Source organism: Nansenia antarctica (assembly GCF_963989245.1).
Source record: "Nansenia antarctica genome assembly, chromosome: 1".
NCBI lineage: Eukaryota > Metazoa > Chordata > Actinopteri > Argentiniformes > Microstomatidae > Nansenia > Nansenia antarctica.
Window position 1 is genome coordinate 68,729,989 of NC_137674.1, and position 25,336 is coordinate 68,755,324.

The following is a 25,336-nucleotide window of genomic DNA, read 5'->3' on the forward strand; positions in this document are numbered from 1 at the left end:
GCGCGGGAAGAACGGCTGCCGTCGTTTTGAACTTTGCGGACCTTGTGCATGATGATCTTGCGCTGGGCCGGCTCGGCCATGTCGATCATCCTCTGGACCACGTAGTTGGCATACTGGTCCTTCATCATGGTGTACAGGGCACTGTGGGGGCCGTCCTTCTGGCAGCACACCTCGTCTATCAGCAGGGCGCGCTCCGCACGGGAGGAGTGGATCACACACTTCTCCACCACGTTACTGAGAGAAGGAGGGAGGGGGAGAGAGAGAGAGAAAGAGAGAGGGGGGGAGAGAGAGAGAGAGAAGGAGAGGGGAGAGAGAGAGGCACTCTGGTAAACACACCACAAACAGATAAATAATGACTCACTACCGCAAAATAATAACAACGCTCTGGTCCAAATAGAAAGGGGAAAAAGTACAATAAAGAATATTGTCTTGTAAATATCTCCAGTTGAGATACTTGTAGATAGATACTGCAATTATGTATGGGAATGAGAATCACTTGCGGCAGCCATGAAAGGCACAGAACTAGAAGAAAATAAGAGACAGAGGGTTATGGGTCAGGGCTTACCTCGCAAACTTGTGCTGACTCAGAACGAGGACCTTCCCACGGACCTCAGACACTATCTTGCTCTTGTCCTCTGGTCTCCCGTGCTCCAGGACGTGCTGGATGACGTAGTTGCCGTACTGATCCTGCAGGGGGCGAACGGAGGCAGCAGTGTGATCACATTCCATTCACCACAGAGGAACATACAGGGACATACAGTTACTGAAATCAACATCACTCATGCATTGATTCTGATTGTGTGTCTGATAGGATTGTTGTGAAATAAAAATCAGCCCCCACCCCCACTCAAAACTGATCATCATCAACAAATAGGCTACCATTTGTGTCATCACTGCAGAAGATCAGACAAAGGAGATGCTGCCAGTTTTAAGAGAGGACCAATGAGCAACCAGCAGCATCTTTGCCCCCTTCAGGGATGGGTGATCAGACAGTCATGGGTGTGGTTGCAGGGAAGGAAACGTACACCTACAGCTGCAGGGCAGGACACACTCCTACTCACCTGACCAGGTAACACACATTTGCCTGTTTCAAATGAAGAACATGCCTCATACTTGAGCAGGCTTTTCACTTGATAAGTGACATAATTAGATGACAAACTATTGCTCGTAATTTTTTTGCTTAATTGCAAACAAGTTTATGGCTTGATCTTCCTTGACCGTAAGAGATGCTACAGGATATTTGGTATATTTTCATAATATGCGACACGTTCTAATCATTTGGTCCGCATGTCAGCAACCAATCAAAATGTTCTGAGTTTTCTTTTGAAACACAGAACTGCGTTTCAACTACGAACTCAAACTCACTAGTCGAGCCAAAATACTGCAACGCAATTGATTGAGAGTAATCCCCCCTGCTACCTAGTGAACTATAATACTACTTTACATTGTTAGCAGGCTCACAAAACAAGCTGTGTTGACTAGCGATGTGTCATTGATTTTCAACAATGGCAAAATTATAAATTATAAATTATTATTCACATTTTAAAAAAAGAATAGTCTGAACATTATATCGGATGCCGACATGCGGACCAAATGATCAGACTGTCACATATGTCCCGCCCCAGATTGGATAGAGAGGGGCACTCCCTTCCCCACTCCCATAGGCAAAAAGTAATTTAGCAAAAGTTTCTTAGCCTTAAAGTGAAGACTGTGGTCTAACGAGACAAAAAATCATGAACCACACAGTCAATGGTTAATCTTTCAATTTGATGTAAAGAATGTGTAAATCCTGTAGCATCCAAGTTCAGATCAAGTTAGAAGCAGATTGAATCTACTAGGCCAATGGCATGTCCAAATTGTGGCAAAATGCTCTTGGGGGGGGGGGGGGGGGGCGGTATTTCTACCAAGCATTCAAAGTGAAACCAGAGGAGGAAGGAAATAGTGAAGGAAAGAAAACAACAGGTGAGTCAGAAGGCACCCCTGACCTAAGACAGGAGTTATCAACCAGAGCAGTAAAGCCAGTGTTGTGAATCCTCTAATGTGAGAGAAAGCCTTTAAAAAGCAAAAGGAAAGGGAGGAGGAGGCGGCGGCGGGTGGAGGAAGAGGCGTGCTCTGTGTGTTAGAGAAAGGCCTGCGGAGAGAGGAATAGTTGGGAGGAAAGGCCTCTCTAGGTGTTAAAGCAGGCTCGTGAGAGAGAGAGAGAGAGAGAGAGAGAGAGAGAGAGAACACAAGGAACATCCGCGTGGGAGGGAGGCGAATTGCTCTGACCTTGAACAGTGCATCGCTGGACACTGTATAATATGTTTTGGGTGTCATCTCCAATGAAACGCCTTGATATTTCTAGATGGAATAAGTGGAGGGGGGGCAGGGGGGGGTGTTTTAATCATCATCATGTCATAGGTCAGAGTCAGAGATAACTGGCAGCATGAATACACTTAATGCGCAACCGTTAACCAAAAGGACTAACATGAACAGAGCTCAGTCTTAAGACAGCCAAATCTACCATAATTAACAATGAAAACTTAACAAAACAAAACATAACAAAAATACGAAACATGCACACACGCGCAGTCACAAATGAAAAAAACTGAACAAGTCATTCATTACATCAAACAATCAAAAGCTAGTGTGTGTGTGTGAGGAGACCAGGGGGTGGTGGGGTGGGTGCAGCCTGCTTACCTGTCCGAGCTGCTCAGAGTGCTGGTGCAGCTCCTCCAGGATGGGCAGGGTCTGCTCCTGGGTGCAGTGCTCCAAGATCCTCTGGATCACCCTGCAGCCGTACGGGTGGGTGGAGAGCACAAACACCTGGAGGGAGGGAGGGAGGGGGGGGGACAGGGTGACCACGGATATGAGACAAAACCTCTGGAAGAGACCTTCCGATTGCTAGCTGGCCTCTCTAACCTCTAATAATAATAACTTTAATTGATTTAACCTCTAGACTACCTGCCTCTCTAACCTCTAGGCCAGTGGTTCCCAACCGGGGGTATGCAGGCCCCTAGGGGTACGTGAGGGGATTGCAGGGGGTACGTGGAAAGATTTGGAATTATAATTTATTTCCCCTTTCAAATTAATAAATAAATATATAAGTCATTTCATAAACCTGTTGTTAAAATGGTACGCTGCAACTTAAGTTCCTCCCCGACAGGTGATGACTGTAACACAAGTGGTAGTCACGTCACATTTAAATCATGTTCACGATCATTTTCGCGCGCAAGTCAGCTAGGCCTGTCAGTTGGCAACCTACCGCAAAGATGGCCAGATGGTTAAAACGACCAGCTACAGTAACGGTCAAGAAAACTGAGGCAAAAAAGAAAAAAGGACCCCGCTAATATCTGGAAACATATGTTTTGTGGGGATTTACATGTACACCGGCTGATCCACCACAGCCACAGTGCTTTTTCTGCGGCGAAGTCCTGGCTAATAATTCAATGAAGCCATCCCATTTACAGCAACACCAGAGCACCAAACACCTAGCAACTGTTGGTAAAACTGACGACTTTTTCAAGCGAAAACTGTCAGAGTTCAAGTCAAGTCAGGCTACACTGAAGGAAGCGGCAAGTGTGTCAAGCAAAGCAATGGAGGCGTCCTATGCTGTTTCATTACTGGTGGCTAAGTAAAAAAACTATTGGCTAAAAAACTTGGCTAAAACTATGCTGGACAAGAATGCAGCTGACGCGCTCAAGTTGGTACCATTATCAAACAATACCGTCTCCCGTCGGATTGATGATATGTCCATAAATATTGTCGGTAGGGCTGCAACGATTAGTCGACATAATCGACGACGTCGATCATAAAAACTCGTCGACGTGGAATTTTAGTGTCGACGCATCGTATAAAAAATAAAAAACACGGGAGCCATGTTCATCATCATCAGCTGATCATAATCATAATCATAATCAGCTGGGTAAGTTTTAGCTAACGTTGTTAGCCAACTGGCTAACGTTATATTGTTAGGGTCGTAATGTTTATGTTAGCTTTACTGTTACATGTTGGAAAACAACTTCTCATGGACAGGGCTGTACATGCTATGAGCATTTGTGCTATTAATTTATTTGCCCTGTGGCACGCGTGTGACAGACAGAGGCGCTTGTATGTAACGTTACGTAGCAGGGGTTTTCCATGTTGAAGCCAGGAGAACGCGAGATGAAATGAAGTGAGGGGTGGTCGCTATTAAAATACCAGGTAGTCATGGTGGATGATCATGAATGATGCTTGATAAGTGAATGCTATTTCAATTATATTGAGTCCACCAGCGAGCTGTCTGTAAGATAAACAGCGCCAAGCGTAGCCTACTAACGTGAGCTGTCTGTAGTCTAGCCAGCAATGCTAGCTAGCCAATCAACTAGCTCTGTGAGCAGCTGTAGCTTGGCGTAACGTTAGGTTAGATAGCTGGTAGGGATGGACGGTTTTTCGGTTAAACCGAAAACCGGGGTTTCTAAAAATAGAAACGTTTTTTTATCAAAACCGTCAGAAACCGTTTTTTTTCCCCCCCCCCCCCCCTATGTTGTTCAAAGAATAAAACTGGAACATGTCACATGTTTGTCGTGTGTGAAAATAACAATGATACAGTCTGAATCTGCCGCGCAATGAGTGAGAGGTTTGGTCAGTTGTGAAGAATAACTGAGGATTAATATCTAATTGGGATTATATTTAAGGGTAACGAATCACTCTATGGGAAAGATAGTTGCCTTCAGTTATTGGTAGATAGGAAAGTGTTTTTACTATTACTCGCTTACATTTAATAAGATCATTTTCGCTGCTCTCTGTAAAGCGCATTGGGTCACTTTTGTGAGAAATGCGCTATAGAAATAAAATGTGATTTGATTTGATATCAATCAATCAATCAAACTTTATTTATGTTCTATAGCACAAATCATGCATTGAATGTAACTCCAAGTGCAGTATTTACTAAACCACAATATAATAAAACAAGAGCTATACGGATCAAGAGTGTTTGTGCACAGCGCCACTGTGTGTGAAGGCGCTACTGAAAGTGATGACAGAACGCATGTCTCAGAAGATACGCGGTCACTTAGTGACGCAAAGGTAGTTCTGTATTTATCTCTATCTGTATTAGTACATTTATTTAGAAATCTCTATTTTGACAGCTCTACCATGGGCACTTTTATTTTGATGGGGCATTCTTTGTTGATTGACTTACGACAGTTCAGGACGAGTCAGTCTCGCGGCATGTGGTTTTTATGAAAAGCTTTAAGTATGTTCACTGCATAATTCTAAGTCTAATATTTCAGTGATTATTGAGCAGTATTCAAATATTTAAATACATTGAGCAGCAGCTGAAACTTTGTCTAAGAACCAAGATATTGAGAAAGCAGTTCATTCAATGAAGACGCTGTTCCAAGAGATGATCTTCCGTGCAGGCGTGCACCCTGGATCAGCGGAGCTGGTGTGTTAAGTGTTCATGTGTTTTCATGTATGGTGTAGCTTACAAAAGTCTGCCTTTCCACTTATATTTGTGAAACAAAGTAGCCTAAATGTGTTGCGACTGTGCTTACGGTGTTTTAATGGTGTTCGACATGTGTATTGTAGCAGTAGGGCTCAATTATTTGAAATTGTCGCTCTCTTTATTTTTTTTATTTTTTATTTTTTTCCGTTTTTCGGTAGTTTTTCGGTTAACCGGAAAACCGCGGTTTTAGTCTTTGACGGTTTTTCGGTTTCAATAATTGGAAACCGTCCATCCCTAATAGCTGGTTAAGCCGGATTTATGCTTCTGCGTCGCCATTTACGCGCAGCGAAAAGCCACACGACTAATCGGGAAAATAATCGGCAGATTAGTCGACTACCAAAATAATCGTTAGTTGCAGCCCTAATTGTCGGACAAGTGGTGGATCAAATGAAGCAAGCAGGTCAGTTCGCTTTGCAATTAGATGAAATGACCGACGTTAGTGGGGAGGCTCAGCTGCTGGCTTTTGTGCGTTATAAAGAAGAGTCGGACATAAATGAGCATACTGTATCTTGTTTTGCAAGACGCTGCCAGGAAAGACAACTGGCGAGGGAATATTTTTGATTATTGACAGCTTCTTCAAAGACAACGATCTGGAGTGGAAATCCTGCAGTCACATCTGTACCGATGGAGCGGCAGCAATGACGGGTAAGGTGCGTGGGCTGCTTGGGCGTGTGATGAAGGTGAACCCCCAAATTAAGTGGATACACTGTATTATTCACCGGGAGGCACTCGCCAGCAAAAGGATGAGCCCCGAGTTAAGTGCAGTTATGGATGACGCAGTTAAGGTGATTAACTTCATTCAGTCCCGGCCAATGAACCACAGACTGTTTCAAACTCTGTCATGGCAGCGGGTCAGAGCATGAGCAGCTACTGCTTCACACAGACGTTCGCTGGCTGTCTCGTGGCAGTGTGTGTGTGTGTGTGTGATGAATGAATTAACCATTGAGGTGTTTGGCCAGGTGGCACATGTATTGGCCAATTAGCTCATGTAGTCTAATTTTGAATGGCAGTGTTTTGAAATGGCAAACATGTGACTTTATGTCAGATTGTTGTGTCTTAGGCAGAGAACCGTGTTAAGTGCATTTAAAAAGTGCCATTTTGAATAGCAAAATGTGTGTAAAGCAGAAAATGGGTTTAGTTTGAGACTTGAGAAGAGGTTTTGCTCTCTGTGTGTGTCAGTTTAAATAATTGTGCTATGCATGTCATTTTATTGTGTTAGCAATTGGAAAAAACTGTAATAGAACACATGTGCTGTGTGGACAGATACATATAGGCTAGTTAAAAGTCCCAGTGCTGTTATACTGTATATCGGCACTCATGGAATGCCTCTTGTCCAATCAAATTACTTGGTCGGAACTAACTGTTGTATAATAAATGTTATATTTGCAAGTTAGTGTTTAATTGAACATTTTTGGAAATAATCAACACGCATGAGTGAGGGGGTACTTCTGGCATGGCAAAACAGCTCAAGGGGTACACAAGACAAAAAAGGTTGGGAACCACTGCTCTAGGCTACCTGCCTCTCTAACCTCTAGGCCGCTAGAGGTTAGAGAGGCCTCTAGGCTAACCTCTAGGCTACCTGCCTCTCTAACCTCTAGACTACCTGCCTCTAACCTCTAGACTACCTGCCTCTCTAACCTCTAGGCTACCTGCCGCCCCTATGAAGACAGAGACTCACCTGGCCCTGGAAGGCGTCGATGATGAACTGCAGGGCCTGGGGCTGGACGCACTCGATACACTTCTGCACCACGTGGTTGCCGTTCTGATCCTTCACACACTTCAGCACGTGTCCGTCCAACTCGCGGACAATGTCGCTCTGACGAACGGAAGAAGGTGTATGAGAGGAGGAGTTAGAAGAAGTGTGTTTGTGTGTGTGTATATATATATATATATATATGAGTGTGCGTGTGTGTGTGGCGCGTTAAAAAGGACGCTGAATATGTTTGAGAAGAAGAAGATAATCTAAAATCCCAACTTACAATTACCTGCTGCTCGGAGGAGATGGACTCCAGCGCCTTCTGGATGACCCGGCAGCCGTACATCTGCAGCGCCAGGGGCAGGACGTGTCCGCGGATGCGCGTGGCCAGAGCCAGCTTCTGATCGGCGCTACCGAACTGCAACAAACACACACGACGAGCAGAGAGATGCACAACACAACGTTCACTTATGAAACCCTCCCACACACATTATAATAATAATAATAATAACTTTTATTTGTATAGCACTTTTCCTGCAAACGTTGCAGCTCAAAGTGCTTTAATCATTATATAAATCATTTATTTATTTATATAAAGGCAATATTAAAAAGATGTGTTTTTAGTCTTGACGTGAAAATATTTGCTGAGGTTGCATCCCTAATGTAAACTGGCTGCATTCCACAATTTGGGTGCATAAAATGAGAATGCAGCCTTACCAAATCTCTTCTTTTCTACATGTGGAACACAGAGGAAGCCAGCGTTATAACGGCTTACTAAAAAACACACACATAATAATAATAAAAATAATAATACATTAGACTTATATAGCGCTTTTCTAGACACTCAAAGGCACTCTCCAAACTGAAAAGATCAAGTAGTATAATAAAAATTTAAAATAAACAAATAAGTAAGAGAAAAATAAACTATAGGGGCCTAATTAAGGTAGTGCTGGGGACAGATGGGAAGGGGAGGGGGAGAGGGTTAAATGGTGAAGGCAAGCTTGAAGAGGTGGGTTTTGAGGGCCTGTTTAAATGTTGGGAGGGTGATGGCCTGTCTGAAAGAATGTTAGAAATAGGTTGCATTTGCTGGTGGTGAATGAGTTAGAGATAGTGTCCATGGGCTGGAGGAGTTTGTTGATGGTGGAGAAGAGTGTTTTGGGGTTGTTACGGCCAGAATCAATGATTGAGGAATAGTAGGAGGGACTGTTGAAGGCTTCTTTATATTGTAATAAAAATCTAAATCTAATCTAAACATCTGTGGGGTTGAACTTTTCTTCTCAAATGAGGAGGACAAATACTGAATCTGGGAGTTATGAATACGATCCCATGGCAATACAAGTGAGATTTAGAGGTTTTGTACGACCAGATGCTATAATTTAAAAGTTAAGTTCAAAATTGTCCCCCAACCTCAAAGAACTTCTGGATGACGTAGTTCCCAAAGACATCGGTCATCAGCTGGTAGGCCGCCTGCAGGATCTCACCGAACACCATCTGCCTCTCAGCAGGAGTGGCTCTCTCCAGCTTCTGCTGGATAAACCTGGAGGGGAAGGGAGGGGCAGAGAATATTACATTGTTAAGAAACAAGAGTGAATAATAAAGTCAAACCGTACTTAACTGGAGGGGGGATGTGTGCTGCAGACAGTGTGACAGAGTTTTGGTTTTGGGTCAGTGTGTGGGGGGGGGAGAGAGAGGGAGAGACAGACAGAGAGAGAGAGAGAGAGACAGACAGAGAGAGAGAGAGAGAGACAAAGACAGAGCGAGACAGGGACAGAGAGAGAGGGACGGAGAGAGAAAGAGAGAGAAAGCTTGTGAGAGAGAGCGAGACCGAGAGAAAGGAACAGAAAGAGAGACAGAAGCCTCTTTCACACAGTTCCCTGTAATTTCCATGGAATCCCAAGCTGTGCCGACCAGGCATTTTCGCCGTTCCCACATCAGCCAAATGCCGGAAGATTCCGGGGTTTCTCCCTTTCACACATGTCGGCGATTCCCTGGTTGTGCGATCTTCAAGAACTGGAGCGGGACGGGCGTGCGGGACGTGGTGTGGTGTGTACCGGTCCCACGCGCCCGTCTTGTTCCAGTGACTCAACTCGTATTACGAGTGCTTACCATCACCAAGTGCGCTCGCCAACTAAAGCACTTGATTACCGTTTATACAAACATACTATACTAGTCCATCAGCACAGTATGGGAGAACTTGGTGATAAGCATAATACGAGTTCACTCAATTAGACATATGCGCTCTGCTCTGCGGGCTATGCGCAACGCAAGACAGCTGAGAGGAGACGGTGTGTGCACTGCGTTTATATCACAAAATGTACATTTGATAAGTAAAAGTAAGCTAGCTAAGTAAGTAATCTAGCTAACTATGATTGGAAACGAAGTACTATCCAGTTAGAATTATAGAAGATCTAGTTGTGTTTTCCTGCTGGTCTCGCTGCCTGGGTTTGAACAGACTTTGGAATCAACTACAACATCTCCATAGGCTACATTATAACTTTGCATCCTTTGAAAAAAATGGTGTGATGTAAGGATCTTGTAACTTCGCAAACAATAGCAACATTTAAATAGTTTAGTTTATGTTCAACTGGAAAAGGTAGTAAGCAGTGAGCACAGAATTTCGTGTTTTGACTCTGCTGGGAGTTCGTAAAAAATGCCTTTAAAAAAAGCCTTATATACAGTACAGGCCAAAAGTTTGGACACACCTTCTCATTCAATGCGTTTCCTTTATTTTCATGACTATTTGGTACATTGTAGATTCTCACTGAAGGCATCAAAACTATGAATGAACACATAGGAATTATGTATTAATCAATAAAGTGTGAAATAACTCTAAATATGTCTTATATTTTAGATTCCTCAAAGTAGCCACCCTTTGCTTTTTTGTTGTTAATAAAATACATAATAATAATATTTAATATAATATGTGTTAATAATAATAATATATTATATATATTTAATATTATTATTATATATTTTATTAACAACAACAACAAAATATTTTATTAAACAAAAAAGCAAAGGGTGGCTACTTTAAGGAATCTAAAATATAAGACATATTTAGAGTTATTTCACACTTTTTTGTTAAGTACATCATTCCACATGTGTTCATTCATAGTTGTGATGCCTTCAGTGAGAATCTACAATGTAAATAGTCATGAAAATAAAGGAAACACATTGAATGAGAAGGTGTGTCCAAACTTTTGGCCTGTACTGTATATATACAGTGGGGAGAACAAGTATTTGATACACTGCTGATTTTGCAGGTTTTCCCACTTAAGGCCAATGCACACAGCGTGCGATTTCTGTTGCGCGACAACATTCCATTTCGAAGTTTGAATGGAAGTCTATGAGAACATCGCATCCCAACACACACGGCCCCGATTTTAATCGCACGGCGAAAATTCGATTCCATTCATTTTGAATGGGACAAAGCACACGGCGTGCGAGTTTTGTCGCACTGTCAAATTTTGCAAATGTTGTAAAAGTTTGTGGTGCGACGGATTATTGCATCACAATGGGACAATTGGGAAAACTTCAACTGGTCTATCTAAATTAATTGAGTCACTCATAACGGGGAGAGAGACTGGAGTATACATTTTTGACTGTCTCCTTTTTTGAAAGAAGTTAAAGGCTGAAGGTCTGACCCAAAAGGTCTGATATAGTACATACACCTACGGTACATGAAGGGTTTATGATGTACAACATTATCATTTCATTTTCATATCATATATTTCAAATACATACTGCACACAACGGATAATGGATGCCATTTGGTAAACCTCATCTTCTTGGAATGTTGAGGTGCAACAGAAATTGCATCGCACGCCGTGTGCATTGGGATGCAATTTTTTATGATTTTCTCATAGACTTCAATGGTGTGAGTTGAAAATTGAATTTTGCGGCGCAACAAAATCGCATCACACGCCGTGTGCGTTGCAATGGAATGTTGTCGCGCAACAGAAATCGCACGCTGTGTGCATTGGCCTTTAGAAAGAATGTAGAGGTCTGTAATTTTTATCATAGGTACACTTCAACTGTGAGAGACGGAATCTAAAACAAAAATCCAGAAAATCACATTGTATGACTTTTAAATAATTAATTTGCATTTTATTGTATGAAATAAGTATTTGATCACCTACCAACCAGTAATAATTCCGGCTCTCACAGACCTGTTAGTTTTTCTTTAAGAAGCCCTCCTATTCTCCACTCATTACCTGTATTAACTGCACCTGTTTGAACTCGTTACCTTTATAAAAGACACCTCTCCACACACTCAATCAATCAATCAGACCCCAACCTCTCCACAATGGGCAAGACCAAAGAGCTTTCTAAGGACATCAGGGACAAAATTGTAGACCTGCACAAGGCTGGGATGGGCTACAGGACAATAGGGAAGCAGCTTGGTGAGAAGGCAACAACTGTTGGCGCAATTATTAGAAAATGGAAGAAATTTAAGATGACGGTCAATCTCCCTCGGTCTGGGGCTCCATGCAAGATCTCACCTCGTGGGGCATCAATGATCATAAGAAAGGTGAGGGATCAGCCCAGAACTACACGGCAGGACCTGGTCAATGACCTGAAGAGCTGGGACCACAGTCTCAAAGAAAACTATCAGTAACACACTACGCCGTCAGGGATTAAAATCTTGTAGCGCACGCAAGGTCCCCCTGCTCAAGCCAGCGCATGTCCAGGCCCGTCTGAGGTTTGCCAATGATCATCTGGATGATCCAGAGGAGGAATGGGAGAAGGTCATGTGGTCTGATGAGACCAAAATAGAGCTTTTTGGCATAAACTCCACTCGCCGTGTTTGGAGGAAGAAGAAGGATGAGTACAACCCCAAGAACACCATCCCAACCGTGAAGCATGGAGGTGGAAACATCATTCTTTGGGGATGCTTTTCTGCAAAGGGGACAGGACGAATGCACCGTATTGAGGGGAGGATGGATGGGGCCAAGTATCGCGAGATCTTGGCCAATAACCTCCTTCCCTCAGTAAGAGCATTGAAGATGGGTCGTGGCTGGGTCTTCCAGCATGACAACGACCCGAAACACACAGCCAGGGCAACTAAGGAGTGGCTCCGTAAGAAGCATCTCAAGGTCCTGGAGTGGCCTAGCCAGTCTCCAGACCTGAACCCAATAGAAAATCTTTGGAGGGAGCTGAAAGTCCGTGTTGCCCAGCGACAGCCCCGAAACCTGAAGGATCTGGAGAAGATCTGTATGGAGGAGTGGGCCCAAATCCCTGCTGCAGTGTGTGCAAACCTGGTCAAGAACTACAGGAAACGTCTGATCTCTGTAATTGCAAACAAAGGTTTCTTTACCAAATATTAAGTTCTGTTTTTCTGATGCATCAAATACTTATTTCATGCAATAAAATGTAAATTAATTACTATAAATTCATACAATTTGATTTTCTGGATTTTTTTTTTAGATTGTCTCTCACAGTTGAAGTGTACCTATGATAAAAATTACAGACCTCTACATTCTTTCTAAGTGGGAAAACGTGCAAAATCAGCAGTGTATCAAATACTTGTTCTCCCCACTGTATATACATGTGGCATATATCATGCCTCCACTATGATTGGAAATTAAGTAGTGTCCAGTTGTGGAATTATATTTAGCAGTAGCGATATTGGGGCAGTTCTTATGCACTCTGCCCTGCTGGTTGCGCGATGCAGGACAGCTGTGAAAGGAGACTGACCAGGCAATAATCAGGGTCCATTCAGACATGCAGCGACCCTGCAAATTGCATGGAATTATACATGGTCTCGACCAGGGAAATTGCCTGTGCGGATTTCCCTGGTCAGTCCCATTCACACTTCAGCAGACCCTGGAAAATGCATGGAATCTACTGGGAAGGCTCGTATAAAGGGGCTAGAGAGTGAGAGACAGGGACAGAGAAAGAGAGAGAGGGACAGAGAGAGAAAGAGCGTGTGAGAGAGCGAGACAGAGAGCGAGACAGAGAGAGAGACAGAGCGAGCGTGTTAGGGAGAGCGAGACAGAGAGAAAGAGAGAGACAGAGAGAGAGAGCGCGAGCGAGCATGTGTGAGAGAGAGTGAGTATGACCTCACCTGGAGCCGTGCTGGTCCTGAGAGAACTCCACCATGTGACCCGGCAGGTCTCGCAGCTGCAGGTTGGGGAATCGGTTATTGCGGAAGTCCTCCAGCAGGCGGCTGCGTCCGGAGGGCATGACGTCGGAGCGGCTATAGCGCGGGCGGGAGGGGGGGAACAGCTGGCTGCTGGAGCTGAACAGGCTGGAGGTGCCCCCCGCGCTGCGGTACTTAGCCTCCGCCCCCGGGGCGGCCGAGATGTAGCGCCCACTGCCGTTTGTCAGCCCACCTGCGTGTCACAGCGGGGGAGAGAAATCTTGAGTGGCGTTTTTGACGAGTTGCGTAGTAACGTAGGGGGAGCAGCGCTCGAGTGTCGCAGCAGATAGGCGGCGATTCTCATCAGAAGCGAGGGGAGTCATGAACTTAAACACGTGTATGAAAACTTGACAGAACACAACGCAAACTCAACCAGGGGGCTATTCCACGTACGTTGGATTAGTATATCCGCGATTAAAATAAAAGCCTCATTCAGGCAACTCGTGATTGGGATTCAAGCCTCAAGTGATTCCTCGAACGAGAATCAGCCTTGTGTCATCAGTGTTTACAGAACACCGGTTTGGAAATATTCGGCGCATGCTCGCAGACAGAGCCCAGAAGAGCCGATTGTCGAAATGAAGATATTAGACTGCGCAGCGGTCCTACTTATTGATCTTTATGAAGACGAAAAATAAGATGTAAAATAGTGCAATACTGCCGCAATTAACAAGGTGAGGGAAGTGATTTGGCAAGAAATTGCTGACCAATTAAATGCGTAGGTCATACTAGCCCCTACTTATTGTTATATGTTCATATTTTAATAAATGGATATTCACTACGGTGGTGATATCAGCAGCAGGCTACATAGTCATATCGTCACGATGGCATAGTGGTATTAACCGCTGCCATGGTATCAATTCGTCATTTTAAGACGGTGGTTCAAATCCCTCTTCAGACTCTTTTGACTGCATTTCGTTGTCTGAATCTAATCTAAAATCTCATCTAAAAAAGTATGTAGGCTATAAAGTGATGGTGTAGGCTAATTTACAAGAACTGACACGATTACAATGGTGTTTGAAGCCTTTCTGACTTGTAAATGATGTTCTTCTAACTGGACCCTGGATTTGGCATAGATCATTTTTTCTTATGATTACTGATGGATAGATGATTCACTTAGACAGATATATATATATATATATATATATATATTGTAAATCGATTTGCATGAAGGCTTTGGTTAAATGTAAACAAAATAAAATAACATAAAATTAAGTATCGAACCGGCAACCTTCGGACCTCTAGCTGGCTGCCTTAACCCCTGCGCCAAACATACCACTGTGATGATGTCAATGCAAGTACTTTTTTATTTATCTATTTATCTATCATACTTTCAAAATATCAAGTTATCTATCTATCTTGGAGCCCCACGGTGGCGTAGCGGTCTAAGCACTAGCCACTAGTGCAAGCTGCCCACCGGGGACTGGGATCGAATCCCGGTCTCGCCAGACCCGGATATGGCCGAGGCACACAGGGAGCGGCATATTGAGCGGCCGCTCCAGAGGGCGGTATAGGACTATTTCCGGACAAGGATCCGTCGCGCAACAGCGCCCCCGGGGTGCCGGAATAACGGTGCTGGGCTCGAGGAGCCAGTCAGCTAGTCTGCCTGGCGATCTCCTCTGGGGCTGCCGGCCACGGGGTTATCCCCCTGCAATAGGCAGGGGATAATTGGATGCTAGGTTGGGTTCAATTGGATACTAAATTGGGTGAAAAAGGGATAAAATCTGAAGGAAAAAAAAAGTTATCTATCTATCTTGTAAAAAGTGGGAACTAATATTTCCTAACAGACACACCTGTGAGACATTTTTGACGCACGTATTACCTAAACCAGCCTGTAAACCTGGTCGCTACCAGGTTTGTTCTGAAGGAGCAGCAAATTATTTGAGCCACATTGATGGAACGGAACGCGAGATGAAATTAGCGCCCGGATCTGATTTAAACCCAGATCGGATTTAATTGTCTCAGAAATAATTGCAATTAACAATATAATTGTTTCACTGTTATGTGACCCAGATAATGTAATAACACAGCAACCTTAAACCATGACTATCATAAAATGTATTTTTGAACATGTATCCTCATCAATAAAAAAGGGACTGTGTGTAATCTAGTTGTGTAGTTATGTGTTTTTAGCATGTTCATGTTCTATCAGCGTGTTGTGATGTGCTTAACATGCAGAGCAGCTGTCTAGCTAACGCCATGTTCTTTGTTGTTAGCCAGCCAGCTAGCTAGCGTGTTGAGCACAGTCAAGATTGCCATTAGACACTTTTTTCATAACTGTTACAGGTCTAACCTCAACTCAAACATACTTCCAATTTATGTGCAACATATACAGCCGATAGATTATTTATTTAAAAAAATAAAATTAAAAAATAAATCTGTAAATGTCTTACCCAGGTGAAGGCTGGAGGAAGATCCGTGAGAGGAAGGCAGAGAGGGCGGGGGTGTGAGGGGGGAGTGGCCTGGTGTTAGGCCAATGGGACTGGGGGAGGAAGAGTAGCCCAGGCTGTTGTAGAAGGGCTGGCCGATGGGGGTCAGGCTGCTGCCACCGCGCTTGTACAGGTCAGAGCTGGCCAGCAAGGAGTCTCTGCGTGACACACTGCTACTGGTGGAGCTGGACACTGCAGGACAGAAGGGACAGAGAGGGTTAGGAGAGCGAGAGAAAGAGGGGGAGGACAGAGAAGGAACAGACAAGGTTAGGAGAGAGAGAAAGAGGGGGAGGACAGAGATGGTTAGGTGAGAGAGGGGGAGGACAGAAGGGACAGAGGGTTAGGAGAGAGAGATAGAGGGGGAGAGGGAGGAGGGACAGACATGGTTAGGAGAGAGAGAAAGAGGGGGAGGACAGAAGGGACAGAGATGATTAGGTGAGAGAGAAAGAGAGGGAGGACAGAGATGGTTAGGTGAGAGAGAAAGAGGGGGAGGACAGATGGTTAGGTGAGAGAGAAAGAAAAGGGAGGACAGAGATGGTTAGGTGAGAGAGAAAGAGAGGGAGGACAGAGATGATTAGGTGAGATAGGGAGGACAGAGATGGTTAGGTGAGAGAGAAAGAGGGGAAGGACAGAGATGGTTAGGTGAGAGAAAGAGGTGGAGAGGTGGAGGAAGGAGGAGGAAGAGGGGGGAGGACAGCAAAGAATCAAAAAGAAGGGGATGACATATCCGATTGCAGGATTGCACTGACTTGGCACAAGGCTAATCAATCGTGACAGGGGCTGGTGAAATGGGTGACAAGTCAGGATTTTTTTTTTGTTCTTTAGTTGTTAGATTGTTTTAGGTTTTTCATTTTTTTTTGTCTTCAAAGGTTTAAGTGTTGAAGAGCCCACTCAATATAACAAACAGTTCTAGGGTCACTAAATACTTTACTAAAATTGCAAAAAATATTTTTAATTCAGCGAACTCAGCTTGTTTTTTTCGATTCACAATATCCTCGGCTGTCCTGCTTTGTACTCTGCAAGTGTATAATGTCTTGTTTACGTTTTAGGACGGTTAAAAAGCAAGGACTGTGTGATCTTCAGCATGTTATGATGTGCTAAACATGCAGATGCTAGAATTGTAGCTAGCTAGCCCGATGGAGCCCAGTCTGTTTGTTTTGATTCAGGGCAATTTTCAGACAAATGACCTTGCCGACTTGGGGAACAATACACCAGCTCCTGTCACAACTGTCAAGAGCAACGTCTCAAGTTCCAGGGGGGTATTCCATCAACGTCGCTAAAGGAAAATGCAGGCTTATTCTGATAAGTCTCACAAGAGTTCTCAAAATAAGCCTGGATTTTCCTTTAGCGACATTGATGGAATACCCCCCCAGGTCTAGTACCACCCCCCCACCTCTCCTTTAGGTCTGTGACCCCCCCCCCTCCTTACCTGAGGATCCGAAGCCCCCCAGAGCAGAGCCTAGGCCCACGCCCAGGGAGCCCCCGGTGTTGCTGAAGCCCAGGGAGGAGCTTTGCGGCGGGGCGGCGGAGGTGTGGGAGAACAGGGAGCTGCTCTGGGAGCTGGTGGGCATGGAGCCGGAGCCGTAGAAGGAGCTGGAGGGCATGCCGCTGTTCTGAGGGGGCGGCTGCTGCTGCTGTTGCTGCTGCTGCTGCTGCTGCTGCTGGGGCTGCATGGAGCGGTACATGCCGTTGGCCGGGCCGCCCGACATGTTGTTCCCGGAGCCGGACTGCGACGCCGCAGCCGCTGATGGATGGAGGGAGGGAGGGAGAGAGGGAGAGAGAAAGAGAGGCAAGAGAGAAGAGAAGAACCATGTCAAAGGGGCTTATAGGGCTTTCACACCGGCAAAGAACCGCTCAGGTTCGCGTTCATACCAGTGTAACCAGAACCATCCGCATCATCAACGATGGGTGATGAAGGCGCGGGATAAACAAAAATGTCACAACTAGGTGGCAGCTACTTCACTGGAAATGAGGATAATATCTTGCAGTACAGTATCTGAAATTAACATTATTTTCTATTAAACAAAACGACACTTTCTAGACGCGTTCTCTTACTAACCAGCTGCTCCATTGCTGGAATAGAAAGGGCTTACGAAATTTGCGGTCTGAACGCGCCAGAGGGTTCCAGACTTGGTTCGCGAACGCGAATGGTTCTTTGCCGGTGTGAAAGCCCTATTAGTGTGGTCCAACAAGGACCACAATGGAAATAAGCAGTTCAGATTTGTTGTGCTATCCTTGATAGTTTTAGAACGGAAATGGTGTACATATGAATCTGCTTCAGATGCATTGTTATTTTTGTAATTTAAAATTGTCAATGCCTCTCAATCAATCAATTAATTAATCAACGGCACAGACAGAGGATAGAGGTTGAGTTCACAGTGACCGCCGTGAAACTACCAAACATGGGAGGACAGCTAATTGGTAGGCCGCTTTCCATCTATCAATGTACACAAAACACCACTCAGATGCAACACCTTGGGTCTTACTGAACAGGAAAAAAACACACGAAGGAAAATGGCAGCATATTGCTTGTGAATAGCTTAACAACATGTAACTTTTCACACAACGCAATGTTATGTCTTCGAAAGGTAAACCGGTGCTCACCAGCCTGAGCTGCAGCGGGGTTGATGAGGAGCGGGGTTTGGACCAGGCGGACGGGGCCGCCCAGACCAGCGCGGGCCCCGGGGCCCATCACCAGGGCTCCGTTCTGGTCGTAGTAAGCTGCAGGGGCCAGCACCTGGTAACCTGGAAGGACACAGTACAAAGTAAACACGACATTACACAAAAGAGTGTAACGAGTTCATTTCTAGACAACCTAGACTTATGTTCAGGGTCTATGAGTTTGCTAACGGGGCAGCTGTGGCCGCAGGAGGTCGAGCCGGTGTCTAATGATCGCAAGGCGGTTCGAACCCCGGCTGGCCACGTGTCGAGGTGTCCTTGGGCAAGACACTGAACCCCAAATTGCTCCCAATGAAGGGGCCGGCGCCTCGCATGGTTGCTTGCCGTCATTGGTGTGTGGATGTGTGTGAATGAGAGGCCGTTGTAAAGCGTTTTGGAATAAGGCGCTATATAAGTCAGTGCATTTACCGTTTGCTAATAGAGAGAAGAGTGAGAGGGGCGTGTGATGTGAAGGCAGAGGTGTTTATAACGGGTCTGTGAGATGTTATCGGTATGACGATTAAAAGAGAGAGAAATTGGGAGAAATTGTACAGCCTGTATGAGCGTGTGCATGAAGAGAACATTAAAAGGTGACATATCATTGCCCTTTACCACCCTGTGCAAGCCTGTTCAGCCAGTTTGAATGGGCTACAGATCAATCAATCGCAACATGCCTTCAGAGCCGAGGCTCAGGGCAAATTGCATGTTGATGTTCATCCTCTACCGCTGCTGCAGAAAGCTCTTGCGCCTGTTTTGAGCGTATGTACGAGTTAACGTATGTGACAAGTTATAATGCTTTGGTCCTCATATCAACAATCAATCAAAATGTTCTGACTTTTCTTTTGAAACACGGAACTACGTTTCAACGTTTGTTGAGAATCACAACAAACTTGCTAGTCAAGCCAAACTACTGCAACGCAATGGATTGGGTGAGTAATCCCCCACTGCTACTTAGTTAACTATAACACTACTTTACATTGTTAGCAGGCTCATAAAACAAGCTGTGACTAGCGATGTGTGTCGTTAATTTTCAACAAAGTGGAAATGTATTCACATTTTTCTAAAGAAAAGTCTGCTAATTACATCGGATCCCGACATGAGGACCAAAGCATTAGTACGTGTCACATGTACTCGGGTGGCTGCGTGTGTGACTGACCTGACATGCCTGCGTAGGCCAGGGCAGGGTTGGCAGCCGCCGCCGCTGCCATGGACTCCTGCTGGCTCTGCTGGTTCTGTCCTGGGGTGAGCGGGCGCTGGTTGGTCCCCGCACGCATCACCTGGGAGGAGGAGGAGCCAAGAAGGTTCACATCACCACCTCCCATAAGCCTACTTTGATTGATTGATTGATTTTCATTTGGGTAAAAAGTACAGAGAGTACATCCCAGAGGATAGCACGTAAAAGTGTCCTGAAACACTTGTTTCCAATGTGGTCCTCATTGGTAGACAAAGAACAACAAAGACAAGAACATACAAAAACAATAATCAACTACTTGATACTTGTCCACCAGATGACTTCAGATCGTCACAAAAGACAAGAGGGCAAATGTACAGAACGAATGTCAGAGACGATGAGGGCTCATTCGTCCCTGACTTGCCCATCAAACGCTCGACTTTGTTACCAAACGTAGTTTGATTTGTGCGTAGTAGAACGCCTACCTGTTGCTGTCCCGGCCCCGGTCCCTGATTGGACGCCTGCTGGTTAGCGTTGTGATTGGCGGCTGCCGCGGCTTGTTGCTGGAAGAGGTTAGCCGGGTACACGCCCCATGGGACACCATAGTACTGGGGAGGGACTACTGCAGGCCCTTAAGGAAGGAAGTCGTATCAGAACAATTTCTTTGTTCATTTTTTAAAGCTACGATAAACCTTTTTAGCATGACTTGCAATTGGACCTGGATGGGTTACAATTGCTACATGCATTGAAACATGAAAAGACAGTTTGTTTGCAGTGGTAGAAACCACAATTTGATTAGATTCAACCTTTTGTCATTTGCACAAGAGTATAACGAAATGTATTTTTTGCTCTAGGCACAGGATCAGTCATAGTCGGCGGCCCCTGGAGCAATTAGTGGTTAAGTGCCTTGCTCAAGAGCAAGTGGTAGGCACCTTAGATATGATGCCAGCAACCCTCCAGTCACCAGCTCACATCCGGCTCCCTCCTGAGGCGGGGATCGAACCAGAGACCTTCCCATTGCTAGCCGGCCTCTCTAACCTCTCGGCTACTTGCCGGCCCTTTTTGAATTGTGGATAAGTGACCAAAAGACGGTACAAGCAGCACAGTGTTGTGGATGGGGGGGAAGTAGCAGCGTGTGTCTGAGGTGCTGACCTGCCAGTGTGGCGGCTGCCGCCAGCCCTGCCGCGGTGTAGGGGTCTGATCCAGGGGGGCCAGCGTTGATGATGTATGGGTTTGGCACAAATGCCGGAGCAAGGCCCGCTGCAAAACAACAACCACCATGTCAAACATCCATATTCATATTGAATACCAACAAAGACAAAGGTCTGAAAAACAGACAGACGACCAAACTCGTATGCTAACTGCTCGCTGAACCACTGGAATTGCAAAAGGTTCAACGTTAATTAAACATTCAAACTTCTACCCGATTTAATACATTGAGCGCGGAGACAACTGTTAACACTACAAAATATATAAATCTAAGCTAAAAACCTTTGCAGCAGTTATGTTTTGCATTTACTTATAAATGGATAAAATATTACTTATAATATATTACTAAATATGACTAATAATACTTATATTTGCTTTTATTTATTGTCATTTTTATTTTCTTACTATGCTCCTCTTGCTGTATGTTTAATAATGTATGTAAAGCACTTTGAATTGCCCATGTTATACGAAATGTGCTATAAAAATAAACAGGGGTGTAACGGATCGTGGCTGATCCGTGATCCGTACGGATCGCCCTCCATGGTTCGGCAGGCATGTGTACCGCGGATCAATTGCAAAATTTAAAGTTGCGTGCTTTGTTTTACTCTAAAGCGCAATGATAGGTTGATTGGTCATTTAAATCCCATGTATGGGAGCACTTTGGCTTCTCTATCAATTATAACAATGATGGAAGAAGGGTGGTCGATAAAAAGGTTACGGTGTGTAAGCGCTGTGCAATGAGAAAGTCATCCATGGCATGAGCATGGCTACACATTTGACGCGACATCACCCTGGTGTGTTGACGGGAGGCACGTAAAAGGCAGCTCAACAACTTTAGATAATGTAGGCATTTTTTTCATACCATGTTTAAAGGAAGGTTTCACTTTATTATTTAGTTAAAAGTGGCATGAAACATGTTTATTCGTCTGCTTTAAACAGCCCAGTGATTCACTGCTGCAACCAGGCACCTCCTCCCACTCTCCAATTGCACTATAATTTAAGTTGAATGTGTATTTCAGTATAATATGTAATGTTTGAGTGTAGAATATGTTAGATATATATTTGACCAGTTTTGACATCTTGAATGTAGTTTTTTTGTTCCACACAATAAAAGTTGTGGTTTTACGGAATTCAAGGAAGAAGCAGGTTTTATATATTAAAAAAGTGTGTTCATCCGAAGAATTATCCGATCCATGACTCAGAAACCGCGACACAATCCGATCCGTGAGTTAGGTGATCCGTTACACCCCTACAAATAAACATGCCTTGCTCATTATTACGATCGTTTGCATTCTGCAGATGTGTGCATATAAACACGACAAACAACCTACCAAGATGTTGCTGCTGGGCCGCGGCCAGGGCGTACTGCTGCTGCTGAGCGGCGGTGAGCTGCTGAACGGTCAGGTGGTTGGACCTCTGGAACAACTGGACACACAGAACAAACATGGCTGAATGTTTTCATGGTCGAATAATAGATTTGTTCGATGTGTGCCGACATTCACACAGGCAGCTGTGGATCGTCGGCAAGAAATCACTTTTGTATAGCCGATATATATGCTTGTGTATATCGTTCGTAAAACCGTGTTACAGAACCGACATCAGTTCCATACTTCTGTTAATTCGTGTTTATTTGGGAATTTACTTTTTATAGTCCAAATGTTGAAAAACCGGCTTCGACCCTCGGGAATGAATAATCGGATAATCGCTTATTCCGACCCGACCCCAATTGCTGTGTCCACGAAATGTCGTTCATATGTTCAACGTACCTGTTGCTGGGAATTGTAGTCAAAGAGTCCGACCGGTGTCCCGGAAGAGTCCACCTGGATCTGGTTCCCAGCGTAGTCGAACTGGAGCGACTCCACCCCCGCCTGCTGCTCCATGCCTCCCATGTTCTGTGCCTCCTGGTTCTGGAAGTCCTCGGCGGGGGCCTTGTTCTGGGCTAGGTTCTGGGGTTGGAGGGCGTGGGGGTGGTGCTGGTGCTGGTGCTGGTGCGGATGCTGGTGCTGTCCCATCATCTCCAGCCCCACCTGGCTCTGCCCCATCCTCTCCACCGCCTCGGTGGGCGACGCCTGGCGACTTCCTGGGGTCGGGCTGGAGCGCACAAAGAAGAAGAAGAAAAGAAAGAAAAAAGCGAGACAATATTACCGTTGAGTAGAATATGAGAGACATTCTAATGCTTTGCTCCTCATGTTGGGATGCGATGTAATGATCAGACTTTTCTTTAGAAAAATGTGAATACATTTCCGCATTGTTTAAAATCAATGACACATCGCTAGTCAACTAACACAGCTTGTTTTGTGAGCCTGCTAACAATGTTAAGAAGTGTTAGTTAACTAGGTAGCAGTGGGGATTACTCACCCAATCCATTGTGTTGCAGTATTTTGGCTTGACTAGCGAGTTTGTGTTGTGATTCTCAACAATGTTGAAACGTAGTTCCGTGTTTCAAAAGAAAAGTCTGAACATTTTGATTGGTTGCCGACATGCGGACCAAATTATCAGACTGTCACATTTGACCACATTCACAATAGTCTGCCAGCAAATTGTCTAGCAATTGTTTTTTTACTGTCTACGCAATTGCACATCGCAGCGGCAGCACCATGGATGACAAAACTAGCCGTACTTGAAGTCTTTGCAGTCTCTGTCCATCCCGTTGAGCAGGCCTCTCCCGTTGGTTTTGGATGCGTCGCCCTCCTCTCCCACCTTCATCTCTGGGCTCTTGTCCTCCTCGAATGGGGACACTTTGTCTTGAGTGTCTCCCTTCTCCCTCCCATCTGGGTCAGCGTCCCCTCCACCCTACACAACTCCACAACATAAGTGTCCTACCTAACCTGAATCTCAAACACCCTACTTACATATTTTTTCATTTTATTGGATAGATACAGTGAAGACAGACAGGAAAGTAAGGAGAAGGGAGAGAGGGCATGGGCTGGATTCTAACCGATGCTGACATGGGCATAATGTGTGCACTGTAGACCGCGGTGCTAGATCACTGGACCACCCAGGCCACTCAAACACCCAACTTAACCTAATACTCAATCAGAGCACTATTAAATTATACCATAGAAGTTTATGGTATTTTGACAGTTGACAGTTTCATTTTAAATTCAACTTCTGGAATCCTGAGAGTAGAAGAAGAGTCACTGTTGAAAAAGAGCAGGAGAAAACGAGAGAGGGGCCCTCAACTTACATAGCCACCATTCCTGTAGCGGCCATCCATCTTGTCCCCTGGGGAGGAGCTCAGGACGTACTCCACCATGCTAACGCCGAGGCCACCGCCCTCTGAGCGAGGTGACAGCACGGAACTCGCATCGCCGTTCCCATGAAAACCCTGTCCAGGTCGTCGCTGCACCATGATTGGCTGGGACACTGAGTGATCTTCAACAAAGGAAGATGGAGAGGAGGAGGGGTAAGAATAAAGGTAGATAACTAAAGAAAACCATTTTCTGGAACTTTATAGTTGTTAGTTGAAGTAGTTACATTATCAAGATTATAAAATGTAAAAAGATAGTTCAGTGGGTAGATAAAATGGAAGATGCTGTCCAACCCGGAAGAAATGTAGCTACTGGAGGCATGTGCAGACATTTTTCTGTGATATGCATCATATAACTATTCACATGGATGAAAATTTGCCTTTCGGCTAAATCTGGCGTATTTACATTTTTAATGTTCATTAATATGCGTTGTCCCTTTACAAATAAAATAAAATAAATAAACCGTAACATTGTAAAATAGACGGGACATGATTACAAATTAGACTTTTCTGAAATGTATAAGAGGCAAATGTCACCCTAATCCCCACGTAGTAATAATAATAATAATAACTTTATTTGTATAAAAATTGTATATAGTAAAGCCCTAGTTGAGTAGAAAACCACTCACGAGAACTCCCCCATGCATTATCCCTCCACTCCTCTCCTAGGAGCATGCCTTTCCTTCCATCCTTGGCCAATTCATCAGAATCCCAGAGCTTTTTTGCCGGAAGCAGCTGTGAAGAAAACCAAAAAGTCAACTTAAATATGGATACTCTAAGACATGGTGTCTTGACCAAGCAAACTGCATGAATTGCATTCTGAGACTAGTAAATTGATACTGAATTACTCCATTCAAGCAATGGCACAATTGACAAAAGACCGAACAGTTTAAATGTGTAATCATACACCCTACAAAACCATTTTACATTTGGTAACAAACTCTTAACTCTGTGCAAAAGTGAGAAAACATTTCTTGTGAAACATCTGACAACATACCTCCCCCATGCCTCTGGACTCCAAAGCAAGAGCTTGAAAGTTGTAGTTCATCTCATCCACAGTGCGGACCTGGGATAAGACACAACAACGTTGGGGTTAATATACACCATTTTCAGTCTGAATATGTTGTTAGTTTATAATGGTTCGGAACATCACAGTGGAGTGTGGAACAGGAATCACAGGAATGCTAATTAAAAGTTTACAGGCACTGGATGTAGACTCCTAAATCCATTCAGATATTAAAAGATTGCAGACTGTATTGCATTGATTGCTCAACATTATATAGCTACATTATTAAATAAGCCTCTCTGTCTATGAAA

The 25,336-nt window shown here is 44.5% G+C and overlaps 1 protein-coding gene across 3 annotated transcripts in view; it reads right to left on the reverse strand.

The window, feature by feature from the left end:
- The window catches only part of pum2 (pumilio RNA-binding family member 2), a 31,525-nt gene that overhangs the window by 3,158 nt on the left and 3,031 nt on the right, over positions 1-25,336 (reverse strand). Inside the window, exons 3-22 of one of the 3 annotated variants that reach the window (XM_080550526.1) lie at positions 25,017-25,085; positions 24,649-24,754; positions 23,957-24,135; positions 23,390-23,562; positions 22,536-22,860; positions 22,101-22,194; positions 20,713-20,820; positions 20,046-20,182; positions 19,546-19,666; positions 18,336-18,476; positions 17,161-17,475; positions 15,696-15,923; positions 13,231-13,498; positions 8,571-8,700; positions 7,447-7,581; positions 7,146-7,283; positions 2,680-2,805; positions 2,269-2,340; positions 566-687; positions 42-234 (exon numbers count right to left, since the gene is read on the reverse strand). In XM_080550526.1, the coding sequence (XP_080406652.1) occupies positions 42-234; positions 566-687; positions 2,269-2,340; positions 2,680-2,805; positions 7,146-7,283; positions 7,447-7,581; positions 8,571-8,700; positions 13,231-13,498; positions 15,696-15,923; positions 17,161-17,475; positions 18,336-18,476; positions 19,546-19,666; positions 20,046-20,182; positions 20,713-20,820; positions 22,101-22,194; positions 22,536-22,860; positions 23,390-23,562; positions 23,957-24,135; positions 24,649-24,754; positions 25,017-25,085 (3,180 nt within the window). Of the gene's footprint in view, positions 1-41; positions 235-565; positions 688-2,268; positions 2,341-2,679; positions 2,806-7,145; positions 7,284-7,446; positions 7,582-8,570; positions 8,701-13,230; positions 13,499-15,695; positions 15,924-17,160; positions 17,476-18,335; positions 18,477-19,545; positions 19,667-20,045; positions 20,183-20,712; positions 20,821-22,100; positions 22,195-22,535; positions 22,861-23,389; positions 23,563-23,956; positions 24,145-24,648; positions 24,755-25,016; positions 25,086-25,336 lie in introns of all 3 variants that reach the window. The other 2 variants (XM_080550525.1, XM_080550524.1) reach the window with 2 other exon arrangements.